We start from the raw sequence: 21,919 nt of genomic DNA, 5'->3' as shown, positions 1-21,919 counted from the left end.
CAATTGTATCTTTTATTCAAGTTAGAAGGAGCATTTTGTATATTTACACAATTGGCAAATTTCTCAACATCCCCTTAATCATAGTCCTTTGGTTACTTACAATCAATTCCATTCTCACAGTTGCACTAACATTGTCCTGTTCCTCTAGGCTCACCAATCCGATGGGCAGTTTGCTGGTAAGTAATACAAGTTTTTCTTGGAAGAAGGTTTCCCTGACTTTACTGGATACTTGATTTATGATGCAAGTCTGAATATTACTAATAAACAGTGGAAGAGATTTTTGAGTCCTCTTGCTGAATGTCCTCTTAACAACCTGAATATCAGGGCTCCTCCTCTCCACCCCATGGCATTTATGAACAGAAAGCATTTATACTTGTGTGGTTAGGTACCATCTGAACAGTGACTAATGTTATGATACATGTCAAAGGCCATTAGTCAGGAAGCAGTCATGATGCCTTCATTGCACAGCATCATGCTCCCTGCATTGATTGAAAAACACCGCGGTGATAGATGGCTCTCAGCAGAACAGGCTATTCTCTGCATCAATGGCTATTGATACAGAAATTAGCCACTAACACAGAGAAAAAGCAGAGTAACATCTCAGCCTGAACACCTCAGCATGTTTGCCATTCCTCCACATTCAAGAAAATTACCATGCAGCTTAGGCAACATGAAACAATGTACACAATGTTTGAAATATACCTCCAGACAGTGCAGGATTCTCAGTTTAGGCTAGTGCCATGTTTGATGTGTCCTATAAGATATGTGTGCGCACTAACCATTGTCTAGCTTCTATTATCGACTCCTCTTCCTCATTTACAGCCAGGTAAAAGGGAGCTGGGGGACTGCATTGACATTGTAGGCAACGTCCCTCCATTCAGCTTGCACCTGTTCGTGTATCAGAAGGTGATTTACACCCTTCTTTGGAGCACCTTCTGAAGTAGGACTTCCAACTCTTCAGCACCACACGGAGCAGTGTTGTCCACAAGTCACTGCTGTGCCATTGTCAATTAATTCATTTTTCTGCCACCAGCACAATTTCCTGTTTTTATGGCAAGGTGTAGCCCATTAACAGTTATTGCCTGGCTAGATTTTGCATGCAGCAACCAAGTGTGCGAATGGCCAAGCTTTCTAGGCAAGTTTTTACTGTGCTTGTAGGCTATTAGGGGATGGGCCTTAGATCACAAAATTCTGCACTGTGCTAAGGGCAAGGTGTGCCTGCCCTTGGGCTGCCATCACCACCACATTTTTGAGTTTGTGGATACAATAAGAAAAACACCAACTTTTCCACTGCTTGTGAAATTATGTGCAGGATTTACCATTTTACATTTCCAACTCATTGATAATAGGCCATTTGCTTCCATAATCCAAACCATAATATTTTGTGATAACATTGCATAATTTATCAAACAGTTTCAAAGCTAACAAAACTGCCTCAGAAACCAGTAAAAACATTATACAAGTTTGAATCCATCTACGGGTTAAAAAACAGATCTTAAAACATTCCAATATTTTTATTAAAAAATTTCCTGAAATGAAGGCAAATTTACCATGTTACAAAGATAAATTCTGTAAATTTAAAATACAATTAAGGGCAATCAGAAAAATGAAATCATGTAGGGATGGGTAGAAAACAGTGCCCAAAGAGAAACTGAAAATTTTATGATTCAGGATCCTGACTATGAAGATATGAAAATCACTGTCCCTGGGTGATTAACAATAATTCCCTGTGTCACTGTTACTAGTCCAGAAATAAAGCTAATGGATTTTCAGTTTCACTCAGCAGCATTGTAAACACTTTTTCAAAGTTTTTGTAAGCAAGCACACCAGACATTCCAGCATGTCACAACCAATTCTTGTTCTGATTGGATAACAGCAATTCTGATCAATTCAATAATGAAAAAAATCTCTGGTTGCTTGGACCATAATGATAGCCAAAAACAAAGGACTAACAATGCAAAATTATATTGCAGTTAGGTCAGGGTCAGCCATATTACCTGTAAAGTAACCCCCCAGTGAAACTGGGCCATGATAAATTCACCAGAAGGTTATGATCAGCCTCATACCTTGAGATATAGTAGACATCTTGTTACGACACATTCAAAACATTTCTTATCGGCTTACATGTGTATCCATCTATTAAGATGTTCCTTAACATCGTGTCAACGCAAATAATACAATTTTGATTTTCTATTAATATTTCCATACACATGGTCTTGGCATACAACTTGTACCTCATAATGCAGCTTAACCAGTTAATTCGGTGGAAGTCACTGTAGCTCCTTTCTTCCTTCATAGCGCTGCCAGTTCTCAGTGATGATAGCATCATAACACATGGTGTAAATTTGAAATCAACATACAGGATAGGAACAAACCCTGTTATGAAATTCAAAGAGCAACACCTCTCAATAAGGACAATATGGTGAAATTGTCTTTTACCAAACAAGTCAATCAGTAATTTGTTGTATCTCCTGGGATTTATGCCTCAGGCCCAGAAAATTCTTGCATAAAAGTCTTTGGCATTTTTACGAGTGCATGACACAGACCATGAAATTATATCAGAGTTTATTTAGGGTTAGCTGTACGCAAAACTCATACCAACACAAATCAGAAATGCAAGCATGAGAAGTTTAGCTTTCCTTAAAAACTGGGTTTTGGAATGACACTGGACATTTCTCCACAAACACAAAAACACCAACCATACAGAACACAAGACACATGAATAAAACAAAAGATATTTAGTGTCAATTAGCTTTGTATATTTGATCCTTTCAGGCAAGCTCCAACCTCCGTTTCTTTATGAACTGTTCCAGTCGGCAAGGACGAGAGTCCACTGGGAAGAAAACAGAAAGGTTGCAATTCAGAAACATTTTACTGAATAGGTGCTTTGAATCTACTATAGCTGACAATTAATAACTGCAGTCATTTATTTAGATACAGAGTTCTATTTTAGGATTGGGCTAGATCACAATCCTCAAAGTGCATGGAGAGAATACTTCTGTTGGGAAGCGAAGCAGTATGTTAAATTTTAAAGTATCACTACTCCTGCTCCTCTTTCTTATGTCTTATGTTTCTTACACACTTCCAGGTTTTTTTCCCCCTTGATGATTTCTGCATACTAAACCACTTTTTTTTTAATACAAGCACCTTTGGTTAAGTCTGGTGCTTCAACTTTGAGGCTAGCAGAATTTTTGACCAACAGTTACAAGTGGCTCTGTGCCATGTCACAATTTAAACCATTCTTACTTGCTCTGTGTTGATATGCATGGTGTGGTTGTTGTACAGGTGATTGTTTTTGGGGATCTATCCTCTGCGGAGTCCTGCTCCTTGTCATCATGTGGTGCTGGCCAGTGGGAGGTGTAGATGGAGCTCGTTCCTGGTAAGGGGCATTTGGATTGCATTCAACACCGCCACCATCCAGAGGAATGTTCCAGAGTTCAGGATCATCTGCTATTTCAGAACAAAAAAATTACACCAGAATCTTGCTTTCTCCCTAGAATTAACTTTACATCACCTCCTGGAGCATAAATCCTCAGTGACATTCATATGAATAGAAAGGACACATCTGATGGAATGAAAAATCTGCTTCTCTACATTTTACTTCATCCCATTATCTCCTCACGCCAGTCTCTTTCTTCCGTGTAGTTAACCCCTGCCTCTACTAAGCTACAGTAATAACAGGGGACAGAAAACTAGAAACGCAGTTCTCAGCTCAGACCCTCTGCCCCTCATGTGCATCTCAAAACACCACATTAGAGCGCAGTAACCAAAAACATATTCACAGCATCCTTTGACAACTCTTGGATTTTCTTTTCAAAAGATACTAGATAGATGCAGCTGTAAAACAACACAGCCACCGTTTAGATGTATTAATTGACCTATTTATGAAAGACTTGCTTTCCAGATGTCACAGCTGCACTGAATGAATATTTGTCAAAGTGAAGGTTTGTGACATCAGTGATGGTTAATTAGTCTGACTTCTTCAATTGCTCAGCAATGGTAAGAAATCAAGACACACGGATGAAGCTGGGCAGCCAGAAGGGGTATCAGTGGGAGAGCATTTTGGTGGTAGTGATCATAATTCAGTTAGATTTAGCATAGTTATGGAAAAGGACAAAGATATAACAGGAGTATTAGTTTTAAATTGGGGAAAAGCCAATTTTACTAAGCTGAGAAGTGATTTAGCAAAAGTGGACTGGAAACAGCTACCTGAAGGTAAATCAGTGTCAGAGCAGTGGGAGGCATTCAAGGGGTTTGGAGTAAACATGTTCCCACAAAGAAAAAGGGTGGGACTGCCAAATCTAGAGCCCCCTAGATGACAAGAAGCATACAGGGTAAGATAAGGCAAAAAAGGGAAGCCAATGTCAGATACCAAGAGCTCAATACTGCAGAAAGCCTAGAGTAGTATAGAAAGTACAGGGGTGAAATTAAAAAAGAAATTAGGAAAGCAAAGAGAGGGCATGAAAAAAAAGCAAGTAAAATTAAGGAAAACCCAAAAATGTTTTATAATTACATAAAGAGCAAGAGGATAACTAAGGAAATAATAGGGCCTATTAGAGACCAAAAAGGTAACCTATGCGTGGAGGCGGAAGATGTGGGTATGGTTCTTAATGAATATGATTGCGTCTGTCTTCACAAAAGAGGGAGACGATGCAGAGATTGTAGTTGAGGAGGAGTGTGATATATTGGATGAGATAAACATAGTGAGAGGGGAAGTATTAAGGGGTTTAGCGTCTTTGAAAGTAGATCGATCGCCAGGCCCAGATAAAATGTATCCCAGGCTGTTAAAAGGAGCAAGGGAGGAAATAGCAGAGACTCTGACCATCATTTTCCGATCCTCCCTGGCTACAGGCATGGTGCAGGAGGATCGGAGGACTGCTTACACTGTACCGTTGTTTAAAAAGAGAGAAAAGGATAGATCTAGTAATTACAGGCCAGTCAGTCTAACCTCGGTGGTGGGCAAATTATTGGAATCAGTTCTGAGGGACAGTATAAACAGTCATTTAGAAAGGCATGGATTAATCAAGGACAGTCGATATGGATTTGTCAAGGAAAGGTCATGTCTGACTAACTTGATTGACCCTCCTTGTTACCTCCTCAAAAAATTCAATGAGAATAGTGCGTTTGATGTAGTCTACGTGGATTTCAGCAAGGATTTTGACAAGGTCCCACATGGTTGACTGGTCAAAAAAGTAAAAGCCCATGGGATCCAAGGGAAAGTGGCAAATTGGATCCAAAATTGGCTCAGTGGCAGGAAGCGAAGGGTAATGGTTGAAGGGTGTTTTTGTGACTGGAAGGCTGTTTCCAGTGGTGTTCCGCACGGCTCAGTACTAGGTCCCTTGCTTTTGTGGTATATATTAATGATTTAGGCTTAAATGTAGGGGGCATGATTAAGAAGTTTGCAGATGATACATAAAATGGTCGTGTGGTTGCTAGTGAGGAGGAAAGCTGTAGACTGTAGGAAGTTATCAATGGACTGGTCAGGTGGGCAGAAAAGTGGCAAATAGAATTCAATCCAGAGAAGTGTGATGTAATGCATTTGGGGATGTAATGCATGAGGGTGAAAATGAGATGCAGAATTTTGGATGTAATGAAAGACACACAAAAACTGTGACACATATTGGACGATTCAAAATGAAGGAGTTAGAGAGCGAGAGAGAGAAAAAGAGAGACATACAAAGTGGTAGAGAAGCTCATTCAAGACAAACCCAGTGATACAGACAACAAAAATGTTTGAGAGGGACACAGAGACAGAAAGAAAGAATGGAGGACAAAGAGAGAGAGAAAGAATTCGACGCTGGGAGGCAAACAGATGGTTCCACGGAGAGCGACAAGTTTTTTTGAGAAATCAGCTATTTCTATAGCAACTAAGCAAAATTTACTGTAAGATCACACAGCAGTTGCTAGGCAAATGGCTAAAATCTCAAGATATATTTTCCACAGTCCCAGTCAAGATTTCCCTCTCACCAGTGCTTCAGTTTTAATCTACAACATATTTAAAATGCTTGTGTTCTGCTTCCATTAGCTGCCTAACAATGTAAGAAGTTTCTGGCTGGTTTACTATAACTGTATTGTCAGCAAGCGCTCAGCTTACCAGCACAGTTTAAAATTAAATTTTGAATTAAATCGGTGTTAAGTGGAGCACCTGCTAATTGTATCAGTAGCTGTTACAGTGACCGGCTGAAAACTTCTCTCGCTTACAGATTGAGAGGCAAGAACACTAGCACTTCAAAATATATTATGGTAAAAATTAGAGTTTAACAGTATAATACTCATCATTATAAACAGTGTATCCTCTGATTTGGTGTCACGGGAGATTTGCTCGTGTAATAACAATCTTGCGTCTAGCCTGAATATAGAGTAACAAGTTAAAATTAATTCTCACTTTGACTAACTTCAGATCCCTCCTGGTCAACAAGAAAAATAGTAAAAATATACCACACTATCCCGATTGGTGGACTCCTGCCTTCTGGTTCTGATTGACTTTGGGCTTGAGATAAGTAGGTTTCTCGTGGTTGACCAGACGTCCTCTCCAGACCTAACTGGACTGACTAGTGGGGAGACCTGACATGAGAAGTCTCCAGCTGGCTGCTAACAAATGGTTAGAGTTTTGATTTCTCGTAGCAGACAAACCTTTATTATTTAAGGTGGGGGAATGGAAATACCTCTTCAAAATTACGTTGCCCATTTACATTAATTTTTCTCAATACCAGGAAAAAGCCACTATTCTGACGAAAAGCATGAAATAAAAACCTACCAGTCAGGAACGTGTCTTTGACAAAGTGTGGCTCAGAGCTATCTGGTGTGCTGTGATTGACCTGTGGTGTCGATTTAGACATCCCAGCTGCCACTATAAGTAGGGGGAACACAATTTAAATGAAATCAATATGCACAAGTAAATAAAAAAGTTAAAAGACAACTAATTATTTTCAGAGAAGCACTATGAAGAAGGGACACAAACAGAAGAAATGATCATAGAATGTGGGAAAACAGTTCACAGTAGTGATTCCCCATACAGTGAGTTCCTCAACTCCAAAGTGCTGAGTTTTAAAATTTTGTATCTGTTTTACCTGGTCTCGAATATAAATACAGAAATAATTCAAGGATTCTAACATTGTTGAGATTTGTTATGGGCAAGGTCACTGGTTTGCTGTTTTCATGGGGCGTAATTGCGAGTGTGATCTTCAAAATCTGGTAAAAGTTCTGGTGTCCTATGCAATAAAGGAACTTGACTTTTTTCAGCAATCCTAAGAATCCTTGATTATGAACAACCCCACAACCTCAAGAAATTAGAACTCAAATCACAGGCTAAAGCCTTGGTCTCCATGGATCAGGGACAGGGCTAATTGCTTTTTCAAGCATGCCTCTCAGGCAGTGGTACAAATGATATCTGGAGATTTGTAGGCTGGTTCCTCATGCCCTCCCTAAGGTACACTGTATTGGGAGGGGGGGTGGGGAGGTGGAAATGAGGATGATGGCAGAGCTTAGCAGGTGAGTGCAAAAGACAAAGCTGTCTTTTTGCAACCATCTTCAGCCAGAAGTGTTGAGTGGATGATCCATCTCGGCCTCCTCCTGCGATCCCCACCATCACAGAAGCCAGTCTTCAGCCAATTCGATTCACTCCACGTGATATCAAGAAATGGCTGAGTGCGCTGGATACAGCAAAGGCTACGGGCCTCAACAACATCCCGGCTGTCGTCCTGAAGACTTGTGCTCCAGAACTAGCTGCACCTCTAGCCAAGCTGTTCCAGTATCGCTACAACACTGGCATCTACCCGACAAAGTGGAAAATTCTCATTTTCTATTCTAAGCTCTCTAGTCAGGCTTCCACCTCACTCAATGCTGAAACTGCACTAATCAAAATCACTGATATCTTGTGACTGTGACTGTCAAGCACTCCATCCTCGTTGAACATCTCTCTTCTGCACCATCCATCCATCCATCCATGGCACTGCTTTCTCCTGGTGTGCAACATAGACATTACAATGCCTCAAATAGTTTCTTCTCCTGATCCTGCACAGTCAATTCTAGTGTACTCTAAGGTTGCAGCCACTTCATCGTTTTTATGTTACCCCTTGGCGATGTTTTCCAAAAGTACAAGGTCAGCTTTCACATTTAAGGTGATGACACCCAACTCTACCTAACAGCTCGCCAGCTGACCCATCCCTGTTGCAATCATCTCCAAATTGCCTATCCAACATTAAGACCCGGATGAGCCAAAATTTATTCCATCTTACTGCCGGCAAAAATAAAGACATGTCTTCGACTCCAACAAACATCTATTTGCCTCGTCTCCATCTCTTTCCTCAAATGCCACCTCAGATTTAGCTCAGAACTTCAGTGTATTGCTCGACCCCGAGTATAGCTTCCTTCCCCACATCTGATCTGTCACTAATACTGTATTTTAAAAAAAAATTGTTCTTGGGACATTGGTGACGCTGGCATTTATTATCCATCTCTTGTTGCCCTGAGAGCACTAAGAGTCAACCACATGGTGTGAATTGGTGTCAGAGGTTAGCCAGTTCAGGTAAGAGTAGCAAGCTTCCTTAACTGAAGGATATTAATGAACCAATCGGTTTTTACGACAAACCAGCAGCTTTCACGGTCATTTTTTTCTGGTGCCAGCCCACAAGTTAGCAGATTTATTGAATTTAATTTCTCCATCCTTTCCCGGCTCGTCATTCTCCGTTCCCTTCCGCCAAAATCAATGGCTGTTCAATGCAACTTCCACCCTCAGCAGTTCTGCCTCACCACCTACTTCCCCGCCTTCAAAAACCTCCTCTTTGACCATACTTTTGCCTCATCCTGGCCCTCCTCCTTCAACCGAAGCTCAGTTTCCATTTGATTTCCACATCCCCGTAAAGTGCTCTGATACGTCTCTCTGTATGTAATGAGCATTATAGAAATCTAAGTTGTGTAACTTACAGGGCAAATAATTTCACATTGTTAAATCATACTGTAATGGTACAATATTGAATTTGTTTCACCTACTGTGTTATTACCCAGTTAAAAATTGTTCACATTAATTTTTCAAGTTCAATTCTGTTTCAATTTAGAATGATTTGATATTAAGAACAATTTATTCAATTTAATTGATGTGTAAATGAAATGTGAGGTAGTTACTAGACACATTAACACATAGGACAGTTTTGTGAGGAGTCCTTTTTTTATTTAAAAAAATCAAAGTGGCTTCTGACATTTTGGACAGTTGTACTTTTCGCACATGTGGAACTCTAGTACCTGGGTGGTTGCTTGCTTGTATTCCGGTGCAACTGCCAGTCACCTGTAGCTTGACTTTCTTTGCCATCTGCTCTCTGAACTGCTGTTGGAGTTGCTTCTGTCGAAGTTTCCGTTGGTATGTGGGATCCAGTTCCTGCTCCTGTGGCAGGGTAGTCAGGTCAGTGCTGTAATTTGTACTTCTGTGTAAAAAGAGAGCCCATACAATTAGTTCCTTCATATTCTTATCATCTTCCTCCTCCTCCTCCTCCCCCTCCCCTCCCCATACATGAGCTTGGTAGAGTGAAAAAAACAACAGGTCACTCAAAGATAACAGTTCTGATTGCTATCTCGTGCCCCCTATTGCACAATACCTATGTGTGGATGTTGGGAAGGGGACAGGACCATGCTCAGTTATATATGACGAAACTTTCAAGAGTGTCAAGATAATTTACAGTAACGTGGTTAGAAAATATCCAAAGGTAACATTAGAGGATATGTATGCTGCACACCCACGTTCTTGTAGAAAAGCTGGCAAGTGAAGGAAAAAGTTATTAAACATTTGTTCTCAGACTTTCGTCCTTACAAATCAGCGTACCATCCAAGTTACTGTGTGCAAGACCACAGGAGATCCACTAACATATTAAAGAAGGGTACATCTATCATGTGCAGTAATCAACTGATAACTGTGCTGCATAATACAGCTTTGTGCTGTGTAGTCATGTTTCAATTCCAATGGCTTTTTTGTGATTATGGCAATGAATTTCATAAGATGACACTGCATTTGTATAAATGGACATGACAATGTAGTGCTTATGATATTATCATATCTACTATGATATTAAGGTATTGGACTAGTAACCCATGGCAAGTTCTGCAATTAAACTGGGCTAGCACCAAAAAATAATCATGAAAGCAGCTGGATTATCATAAAAACCTATTATGTCGTTCAGGAAGGGAATCTTGATGCCCTCTGAAGTAGCGTAGCACTCAGTTTTAAAAATTTCAATAGTAAGGGAAAAAAATCAGACAGTTAAGCCAGGAGACCAACCCTGGTTGAAGGGGGAGAGTAGAAGACTGGGCCACACCTTAGAACGAAGTACCAAACCAGTGAAGCTACAACACAAGGCTTAGCTGCATGTTAAACACCAATAGAAATATGATCTGAATTGTGACAGAATTCCTATTTATCACAGTGGGTTGATATCCATGTCTCCTCAGATAGTGATCTCTGGATCATAACTGGGTGACCATGGGAGATGTGGCAAGAGAGACTCTAGGATTAGAAGTTCACACAGATACAAAGCTTTCAGCACAGTTGGCAACATATGATCAGATACTTTCAAAGATCAGACAAGCAATAGAGCACTTCTGCCAATCTTACATTTGTTCCCATTTAAGTGTTTGAAGTCTACATAAACACCAACCTTGAAAAGCTACATGTTCCATCTGCCATATCTTCCTTCCTTTCTGCAAATTCTCTTTTAACACCTTCATTTGGGGGATGTGAAGCAGCAGCAGGCTGAGGCTGAAACTGAGCCTGTAACAAGCTGCTGTATCTGGCTTTCTGAACCATGGGTTCATCATCTCTTCTTTTAGCATCAACCAACTGAAAATCTGATGGCTAAAAGAGAAAAAAATTAACTTAATGTCTGTACAAAACATTAAGTAAGTGAATCAGATTGATTTGGCTACAGTGATAATTGTTCCTTGAGACTCCAAAGGTCTTTTCTACCCTAGTACATCCCAATTCCAAGGATAACATTAGACATGCATAACTTTAAATTATTCAGTTGGACTCTCCCAGTCTCAGCAGAAAAATACAACCACAACTGTGGTACTGGGCCTAGAAAGTCCTGTCTTGGTGTGTGCTCAGTTAGTTGATTTCAGATGGGGCTCTCTCCATTAGAGGTGCTATAACTGGCCTCAGCATGCATCAGCTTGGAAGGGTAAAAAAACAGGTCACTCAAAGGTAACAGTTCCGATTGCTATCCAGTGCCCCCTATTGCACAGTACCTATGTGTGGATGTTGGGAAGAGGACAGACCATGCCCAGTTATATATAGCCCAACAGTCTAATAACCTGCTGATACCCAGGGGTAATTTTAAACCCCAAGAATGAGTGGGAGGGGGTGGATGGGAGTTGAAAATAGTTGTTTTTTGGGTCGCAATTACAACCCGGCTTTATTTCTGGGTTTAACATTGGCGCGTAAAAGTACAGGCTTCCCATTGGGAATGCAAAGTCTGAAAATTTTGCGGTTGCGACCCAAAAAAACGTACCTCAGCACAAATCAGTGCCTCCAAGACAGAAGAAAACATTGGAAAAAAGTAATTTAGTTTGTTTTAATTATTGCCTCGAGCTTGCTGGTTCACTCTGCTTTATATTCTTTGCGGATAATTGAACAAAATGTTTCACAGCCAAGGGGAATGTTAAAGCAGAACCGCTCTACCCATCTGGTTCCTTTTGGAAGGGGAATAAAACATAGCAACAAGCAGGCTTAAGTTACAAAATGGGGCTTTACTGCCTTATACAAGTTAAAACATTTAATGGGGAGCAAGGAACAAAAAGAATATCTTCATTCAAAATCCAAGCTCATAGAAGACTTTTGTGGAAAACCATAAAGAAATGCCTGACCAAATTAACTTTCTAATACACCTAAACCATAAAGCTGAAAAGCATGATGGATAAGTTGACCATGTTAGCTGACCAGCTGAATATAATAGAAAGCTTATGTTCTAGTTCCCAGCAAAGACACACAGAAGAGCTATTGTCTGCTTATGAGATAACTGTCTGACTAACAGAAATGAATGACCATATAGCCTTGAGACTGAGTACAGAACTGATAATAAAGACAGTTTCTTAGGGGAAAGGAACTTTCCCAGACTTTGTTTAAGAATCACGAGGCAGTCATGAGGAACCAGAGGGTGGTTTCCCTATTTTTAATTGACTAACCACTTGAACCAATAAGAATGTACATGTACACCCATATTCTATGATAGACAGACATTACTAATTTAACTGTATAAATATGAACTGTCTTCCTATGTACAGCGAAGAGGTTGTTCTGACCATTGCTTAGAACCCCCTTCCCTTGAGCTCAAGTTTCTTTTAATTAAAATTCTTACTTGTCTGAAAATAAGTGTTCGGAGTTAATGCATTGTATATAATAGGTAATTAAGTTTTCGACACTTTTGACATGAAAAAGTGGCTTACTGCACACAGAAAGAAAATCAATCTTTTGTCAACATTTATAAACACAAAAACACATAAGGTGATTAGATTACATCTGCACATCAACTAATTAGTTAGTTGAAGGCACTCTAGTGCACTAAACACAAGCCACCCGAGTAAGCTAGTCAAGCTTTCAATTCATCTACAGTCCCCACCACTTATACCATCCATGCTTATCACGGGTAACCGCCTATATCGGGCAAATAGCGCTAACCATTCGCCAGTACTATGGGAGCCAATTACAAAGGCGCCACTTATTACATATTAAGCATGTTGGCTATTTTAGGCAGTTTAATAGGTTCTTCAATAGGTTCACACCTAGTTAATCCCCTGTATTTGTGAAGTAGGCCCTCTGATTTGATAATTGGATTCATCAGAGGCATCAAAATAGAGCCATGAAGGGGGAGAGAGAAATTAGCCGTGAATTCATAGGCTGGCATTTAATCTTTAGCACCTGAATATTTCAGCCTGTCGAGAATATGCTAGCTAGCTTCAGTCGGTTAGAACAACAAAATGAGGAGGCTTAGTGTAAGCTTGAAATGAGGAGGCTTAACCGGCCACTGCTAATAGAGGGAAAATTACATTAACACCAACGCGCCCGCTATAAGGGGTGGGGGACTTAATTATGACAATTGTTCCTAACAAATCCTCACCTGCCGGGGGAGTTTATTAACTAATCGCAGATACTCTTTGTCCAGAATACAATTACCCAAGACATTTCCAAAGGATCTGAAAAGCAAAACATAATGATGTGAGGATTCTGCCATTTACATTACTAATGGACCAGCTTAGGTACTGCTAACTTTCCATTGAATTGCTGTGTGTATTTCCCAGCTGTTTGTTATTCCTTTAATTATTCTATGGTCATTTATTCAGTCTGACCCTTGGTCTCAACATTAGCAATTAACAATAAAAGTAACCCAGGTAAGGTGGGAGGGGGAATGCTCTAAGTAAAGGAATTACGAACTGTTGCGAAATCATTATATTATTTTAATGGAGTTTTAAAATTTAGTTGTGTTAAACGCCTATCCCCTACTTCACACTCTCCTATCCCCATTCCAATGCTTGATCGCTTACTATCGACAACAGGGGATTGTTTAAGATTTTATAGAACAGCTCCTAAGTCATTCCTGTTTATTACAATGAAATCATATTTCCAATTCATGTTTGGATTGATTATGGTATTTTCCTAGGTATGGAGCACACATCTGACCTTGCTCATTGAATCATGATTCATTAGTTTTAGGACAGTACTTAATAGTCAGTATCAGTGCCTTGCGCCATTTTCTTCTTTTTTGTCTCCTCCGGAACATACTAGTCCATACGCCTCAGTACTATATCAGTTGAGGCACTGGGGAACAAAGAAGAAACATTTTTAACATCACACATGCACGCATGCTGTATGCACAGTGTTATGTTGTTCGGGCAGGAGAGGAGAGAATGGAAAGAAAAAAAATTATAATGAAGATTAGTGCAATAAAGATGTCAAACTAAGTACATCCAGGGACAAAACATCTTCCACTTGAACTCCTGAATCTTAGACAAACGAGTCTGAAAGCCCTCCAATTTCAGAGGCAACGATCAAATAGTGGCTTGACTTTATATATAACTTAAAATATGACTTAATTGGTTAGCCGTTTGGAACTCTGGTAATGGTTGCTACACAACACTAAAGGGGCAAGTGGTTATGTACTTAAGAGCTCTCTTCAGTCCATCGGTGACTGCTTCCTTCCTGGCCTTCTCCAGTGACAGTGCCTTGGATTTTAGTCCCTCACTCACTCCATAACCAACATCTTCATGGAAAGAGCCATCCTGATTTTCAAAAAAAAGCACATGTAACTGTTGTAGTATTACATCTTTTATAATTAGAAAGAAATACATCAGCAGAAAAATAGTTAATTTTCCTTCTTTACACCCCTAAAACAGACCCAGCATTTTAACAACAAACATCTATACCTTGAGTTGGACCTTAATAAATGCACTGACGCCCACAAAAAATTTTCCATTAATGAGATCCACAAAATCTGAAACAAAAAAAATCAAATAATTAAATTAAAACCCAGTAGTAGTGGCTTTTCCAGTTACGTCCATAGATTACAGAGTGGTTCTAATAATAAAGTCACAATGTTTCAAATGTTTACTGGATTTTGTGTTGTGTGTTCCTGGTGAAATCTGAATCTATTGTCAGACTCAGCAAACCTGAAATTAGGTTCCAGGTTTGAATTCTAGCTGTATAATCCATCCATCCATTAACTCTACTAGGGAACAACATAAGTAATTTCCACAATCAATTTTGTTATTAACAACCCCTGAAATAAATAATCCTTCATTTCCAAACAACCACTTTGCCAACAACCAAAACAAAACCACTTGTACTTACCAACATTTTGTTGTGTGATGGAATGGGACCATCCATTATATCCAAAGAGTTCATTAGCTAGGTTGACAACCCTGTGACCCTCGATGTAGCAGACCTGATAATGTAGTAATTAGGATAAATTGAGTGTATGTGATAATTGGGAAAATATTTACACATAACTTGTGCAGGAGTGAGACGAAGCACAAGTGGATGAAGGTTTTTCCTCTCAGGCTGCTGTGGAGGATAGGTTGCTTCAAGTAACAGAACTGGGCATCAGCAGGCGAAGGAACAAGGATGTGTGGGCAGTGATAGGCCGGATGTTTTTCTTTTAGGTTGTTGTGGGGAATGGAGTGGCTCATTGGGTAGGGCGTATAGAGACAATAGTGATGTGGTATGGGGGTATAGAGATGCACAAGGCAGATAGGAGGGGCTGTTATAATAGGAATAAAGAGAAATAGGGTTCTGGGGTCAACGGGGGCAATATGGGATTGAGGTGTGTGGATCCACTGGTGGGGCAGAGGGTATGGGTGCGGCTTATGGGGTGAGGGAAAAGTAGGTGATGGAGGTGGAGTTAGCGATGAAAATGGGCAATAGGACGCATGGGGAGGGCTAGGGTTTTTTGGGTAATGTTGGGGTATAATGTACAGAGGGGAGTAGTTACAGCAATGGAGATAGCAAATGTGTGTGTGGAAAAGCCTTAGGATGGGTGAGGTGATGGGATGGGAAGGAGGCCATGGGGACAGTGGAAGGTGATGAGGGCGTCAATTGAAGTAGGTTCTGGCTGCTCACCTTGAAGTGGAGAAATTCAGGGCTGAAGGGATGGATGGAGGGATAAGACAGAGTGTAAAGGGACAGGCATTGGGGTAGGATCCAGGGTGCCTTATCCTTAGGGAACAAACTTTGGGTTAATGGTTATAGTTGGATGGGGAAGGTGAGGGGATGATGGTGGATGATAACAGAGGATGTTTAGATTCAGGAGCATATGCGTAAGCTGGGTATAAAGAGAAGGGGACAGGAATATTTGTGTAAAAGCAAAAAAGCAAAGTAAGGGCAGGTCAAGAGAGCTTAAGGGAAAATGACAAGTGGCAAATAGAAGAAAAAATGTAGGACACACAGAGCAGTAGGGTACACGGGGAATGGTAAGGTGAAGAGAATGGGAACCAAGGTGAGGGAGCAAAGAAAGCAGGGGGAGATTTTTGTAGTAAATCTGTAATATATGAAATAAAACTACAAAATCAGCACTAGATAGATGTGGAAGAGCAGTACAGTGAATTATTTTAAAATCTGCTGGATTGCTGAGCGCCACATAAATTTTTAGTTCACTGCTTAGTTTGATTAGATCACCCTGTGCGCGTGTTTTATCATTTTCTTATTTAAAATCACAAAAAGGATCAGCATGTAGTAGTGCTGATCCACACTGGACCGGCCGATCAGAAGTGGCAGAGAACCAGGGCTGAAATGGCGAGGAGCAGCATGTCTAATCATTTGGTTGGCGGAGTGGCAACTAGTAAAGCAGGAGTGGGTCGGGACGCCAACGCCACTGTGCAGCAGCACCAGAGCAGAACTGGCAGTTAAGAATGTCAGGGCAGAACGGAAAATCAGACAGTGGTGGCGCAGTCTCACTGGTGGGTCAGGGAGTTGAGTCAGCACACAAAGAAAAGAGGGACGACAAATGAGCAGTGAGTTTAAAGAAGGAGGCAAGAGGCAGACGGGAGTCCCAGAACTCTCTGAAGAACGAGCAGGGCAGCTCGAAGTAGAGGGTGAGACCAGCGGGCGGCTAATGCACAGAACAGCGAAAGACCTGGTGGCATAAACAGTGAGGGTCGCAGGGAAACAAAACTGATCTCCTAGCAGCAAAATAGCAAGGAAAATATTTTTTTTTAAACAAAAAAATTACATTAAGAGATGAGTGAGTGAATTAAAAAATTTATTTCTCGAGTTGAGAGGCCAGATACAGGGAGGGGGCAAATGGGCAAATGTAGAAAAACAGTAGCAGGGAGGCCTATAAAGGTAATTTTTTTTTAAGTAAAAAAATTTTAAATCACTAAAATAATATAAAACCTGTCTTTCATAGTGTTGGGGTTGTGAAAGGCTACAAATTGATCCGTGTCATCTGGTTACCAGAGCATGTAATAGCAAGCAAACGCAAACCACACTTTTTAATGAGGAATTGCAGAGTCATAGGCTTTTGTGACTGAAAACCATGACAAAGCATGAGTGCTGTAAACAGGAAAGCCCGATTACAGACGTCAAAGGAATCAGAAATGGGGGTACAAAGGTAAGGATGTTTTCCCAGCTGACTGCAAAATTCTTATCAGTGGGGGTACACTTCAGCCAGGAAATGACATTATGCTCGTGGGGTTAGGCAAGGGGTACTGTGGTAGAGGGGGTTCCATCATAATAAGATGCTGCCTTATGCTCATTCGGAGTGGGGGCTGCTGCACCATTTCTATTCAGGTCTGTGCAAAGTTGTTTCCAGTGGGCGAGGGAAATACGTGTCTCATGCTGGGTGAGTATTCCACCAAGGCAACTGCGGCAGGAGCAGCACATCAAAAGTTGAGAGCCGCCAGAGTTCACAAAATTAGAGGTTGAGGCATGTTTATGGGCCCAGGTTCAGAACTTCTTCAATTTCATCATTTCACTGATTTTAGCTAAAATTTAGTTGTTGCAATAGATGCTTGCTGGAGCTGGGATAGTTTTTCAGCGTATGGGATGGGTGGATCAGATCCGATGGTGAGAGACGACAGTTCAAAGAATTAAAGGACGGAGATTGCTTCAGTGCCCCGTGTCTGCAAGTGAAGAACAGTTGACTAAATTTTTTTCACTATTTTGCCATAACTTTTCGTTGTAGATAAATAAATACTATTTGAAACCCTACAAGTTCAGTTATTTCTGCTGTGTGGGATGCCAGGCTGGGTGAATGTGTGATAGGCAAAGTATGACATACTTTGAAAATTCCTATCACAGGACCACCTATAGGTTTAACTAGTATTAAAGGAATATAATGGGTTTGCCAAAAGGGAAAGATTATGATGAAAATTTTACATGAAACACATGCCCCATATACCGAGTTTAATATATCTATTTTATATTACATTTTACATATGTTCTATGATATTACATTTGACAGATTTCTGAGTAGTCACATCAGCACATTTGTTTAGCTGCATGTAAAATAACTATTGCACAATCATATTTAACTTACAGAGCATAACTTAATTTTGTATAAGAAAATTATGCATCAATTTACCTTTTGCCCCCCCCCCGCTGGACGTTGACTGATGTATTCTGGACCCAGGCGCCTCTGCAAAGCGTTCTGGATTGCCTGATATTCCTCAGCAGTGTACTGATACTGCAATGAACAGAAATGACACCCACAGTTAATTTGGTATAGGTCAGCTGGTGCATGCATTTGTATTGTTTAAAAGAAACAGTTGGTTTCATTTTTAAGTTTTAAAATGTAGTACCTTACTTCCTGATGGTTTAGTAAATAAATGCACTGTGTGGTGCATTACTGAATCAGACAGGGTAAGGTGTCACAGATTTAATTCCAGATCCATCAGAGTTCATTGATCTCAAATGCATTGGCAGTAGGGTATTACGACTGACCTCATGATCTCTGGGTTAGAGACTGTGAAAGGTATTTACATCTGAGCCCAACCCAGCAGGGATTGTTGCTTGCAGCAAGGTTTGCCGGATGGTAATCCACAGACGGATTACCATCCGACAAACCTTGCTCCCTTCACTATTTTAGTTTTATTATAACCCTTAATCATGACTGATGCATCCTATCCACCAACTACATATAACAGTTTTATATTTTTATTTGGATTGTCTGTCCAGTATTCACAATGAAGTAGATTTAAATGGCTGCTTGAAATAACTGATGAAGTTAGATACTGGCTTTTCACTCAATGAGGCTTGGGTTTCTTAAGTTCTGCAAAGCTGTATTGTGAAATGTGTTTGAGGAGACTTAATCAAGCTTCCAGTGGGCATGGGCCCAGAAGACAACTCGGAACTAAATTAGCAGTCTCAATGAGAGAGATAAGGGGACATGGAAATATCTCACACTGATGCAATAGGATGTGCTCTTCTGAGGTGGGGACTTTCCCTAATCTGGGATGCATGACACTGATATTTGATGGCCAAAATGGATAGTGTTCCATTCTCTAGTGCTAATATGCTCCAATTTGAATATAACAGTATTTCACACAAAGTAAAAAAGCTCAAAATATATTATCGAAACTTGTTCATTAACAACTATGTATTATGTTTTATCTCTAAAAATGGACTGTTGTGTTAAAACAATTTAGAATCGTTGAAAGGTTACAGCACGGAAGGAGACCATTTGGCCCATCGAGTCTGCGCCGGCTCTATGGAAAGCAATCCAACTGGTCCCACTCCCCTGCCCTATCACCGTAGCCCTGCAAATTTTTTTCCTTTTAAGTACTTATCCAGTTCCCTTTTGAAAGCCATTTACTTTACACTTGTTAACAATATAATGATTTATCATAGGGTGAAAGAATAACATTTTGCTGAGTTAAATCCTATATTGCATTTACTAGACTACTCTTCTGAATTAAAAGTACAACACAAGCGCCGAGTTATGGACATTTTATGATTGGGGCTGCTATTCTGCTTCACAAGGACTATTTATTTTTCTACTTCCCTTGCAAAAAATTTGAATGCTTGTTACAGAGTTCTCTATATATCAATATTAAGAATATTACATTTGCACATACTTCTTGTCTATAAAACTTTTCTTTCTGTTATCACGTTTTTATAAATTCCAATGTCCACATTTATAGTTATGCTGTAATTGCATTTCCTGACCAGTGGTGGTGCTGCAGCACGTTAGTTCTGCATCTCCCAACACAGCCTGTACTGCAAAGAAACTCCGATTCAGACAACTCTACGTCTCAAATGCCTATAAGTTTTGCTATTTAACCATAAATCAAAATATTACATAAAAATAAGGATAGAAAATATGTAATTAAAATGGGGCCTGAAATTATGTCTGCATGCCCTGGTCAACTATCCCCTGCCCTCTAACCCCACTTCATCTGAAGGTTACACTTGGTCTTAACTCCCATGTGTAACATAAAGGTGGCAACCTTCCAGGATTCTCCTGTAGTCTCCAGGAATTAAAGATTAATGAAAAGCAAAATACTGCAGATGCTGGAAATCTGAAATAAAAATAGAAAATGCTGAAAATACTCAGCAAGTCTGGCAGCATCTGTGGAGAAAGAAACAGAATTAACGGGGATGATTTTAGGAGGCAATTGCAAGTGCGTTGGGGACGGGGGGCGATTCCGAAAATAGCGGAAATCCCATTTGGGTTCAGAAGCTGGCTCCAACCTGCCGACTTCAGAGTTTCCCAGGGACTCACCTGTGTGCACGCGGGCGACCCGAAAACGGAAGTGCCGGCGGGATGACAGTTAAAGAGCCAAATGTACCTCATTGAGGTACTTAAGGCTCTTTACCTGTAACAGATTAAGTTCTTACAAAGATTTTTAACTTGCCTGGGCAGCTTGCCCAGCGCTTCTGATTCACACCAGGCGAGAAGGGTCGGATCAGGGAACAAGAAACTAAATAAATTAAATAAAAAACCACAGACGGAAGTGAAAACACTAAATGAACCTACCGTTACACCCTGCTCTGAAGACTGTGGCTCCGATGTCCCCCTCTTCACCCCCCCCACCCCCGATGTCCCCCCCTCCACCCCCTGATGTCTCCCCGATGTCCCCCTCTTCAGCCCCCTGATCTTCCCCCGATGTCCTCCCGATTTTCCCCCAATCTTACCCTTTTTTCCCTCCCCCCCCCCCCCGATTTCCAGTCCAGCGCCGGATCACATCTCACTCTCTCTCTTTCTTGCCCCCCCTCCTCGCGTTGGAGCTCCTGACGGCAGCCAGCCTGCCTATCAGGCTGGAGAAACCCAGAGAAGACGTTAATCATCAGCAATCAACATGTGATCACGTCGGAAACGGTAAGTTTTGTTCATGTGGGTTTGCCACGTGCACCTTCACTCACCCACCGCCCCCCTGCTGCCAACCCACCACCATTGTAAAATCGTGCCCAAGGCTTCAGGGCGATAACCCTTCGTCAGAACTGGAAGAAGTTAAAGATTAGAAGAACACAACTTCTTCAAGGTGGGCATTCCTGGAAGAATGTCATCAACCTGAAATTTTAACTCTTTCTTTCTCCACAGATGCTGCCTGACTTGCTAAGTATTTTCTGTTTTAATTAAAGATTAATCTCCTGGATACTGCTGCGAGCATCCCAGGAGAAAATTCATAGCGGCATTAAAAGAAATTAAATTTTCTTTGACCACTTCGTTTATTAGTTATGAAAATATTGGAGATGGGAAAAAGGACTGTTTGCCTGGGCATGGAGATCGTGAAATGAAACCTCTAAGAATACGTCCAGAGTTGGCAACCCTAGTGCAACACCACAGGACATCAACTAGTTTCTTTGTTACATTTTAACACATATTCTAATTTGGAAATATTTTGTTTTGGGGAAAAGTCTTAATTTTTCACATAACTTGCATTATATATGCTGACACTTCAAATTTGAAGACACCCTTCCAGGAGCAAGGATAAGATGCTCAGACAAAATCCAAACCAATGCAGCACCGATCATGCAATCCACTCATCATCTTCCATAGTCAATATTTATTTTAAATTATAATCAGAAAAGGGATACAAAAACCGATGGTTGAGAAAACATGCGCCAGGGGCGTGACACAAGTTGGTCCATGGTGCCACTAACCTGCCCGAAACACACAGTAGGGGTGTGATGGCTGCAATAGGGACTCGGCTGATCTCCGGCTTCAGACATCTTCACACATGTAAACTGATGAAAACAAACGATGTTGCAAGTTCCATCAAACACTTAACGACAAACAGACCGAAACTAAACGTTAAAGTGCAAAGCCTGTCGGGAATAAGGACCAATCACAAAAGTTATGTTTCGCTCCGCAGCGCCGCCGAATCAGAGACTCAAAAGATGTTGGCGGCGCTATGGACGCCGGGAGGAAGGTCAGGGTGGGGTAAGAATCTTGTACCGCAGAGGACTCCGGGAGTGAGGTCGGATTGGAGATCACGTGCAGCG

General features: G+C 40.8%; 1 protein-coding gene across 2 annotated transcripts; it reads right to left on the bottom strand.

The window, feature by feature from the left end:
- rad52 (RAD52 homolog, DNA repair protein) lies at window positions 1-21,815 on the bottom strand. Of its 2 annotated transcripts, none has more exons than XM_067999709.1 (11): window positions 21,578-21,815; window positions 18,057-18,158; window positions 14,828-14,921; window positions 14,404-14,471; window positions 14,141-14,259; window positions 13,101-13,176; window positions 10,644-10,840; window positions 9,241-9,419; window positions 6,758-6,850; window positions 3,247-3,450; window positions 1-2,833 (listed from the first exon to the last, which is right to left on the bottom strand). In XM_067999709.1, exons 1-11 carry the CDS (start codon window positions 21,644-21,646, stop codon window positions 2,772-2,774), a joined length of 1,263 nt encoding a protein of 420 aa, XP_067855810.1. In that variant the 5' UTR covers window positions 21,647-21,815; the 3' UTR covers window positions 1-2,771. The 2 variants fall into 2 exon arrangements, with proteins under 2 accessions (XP_067855810.1, XP_067855811.1); XM_067999710.1 differs by having other exon boundaries at window positions 3,247-3,447.
- Between the last annotated feature and the right edge of the window lie 104 nt (window positions 21,816-21,919).

The sequence above is a fragment of the Heptranchias perlo genome, chromosome 18 (genome assembly GCF_035084215.1).
Source record: "Heptranchias perlo isolate sHepPer1 chromosome 18, sHepPer1.hap1, whole genome shotgun sequence".
Lineage (NCBI taxonomy): Eukaryota > Metazoa > Chordata > Chondrichthyes > Hexanchiformes > Hexanchidae > Heptranchias > Heptranchias perlo.
Note: the sequence above shows the minus strand (reverse complement) of the source record. Positions and strands in the feature narration are given on the sequence as shown.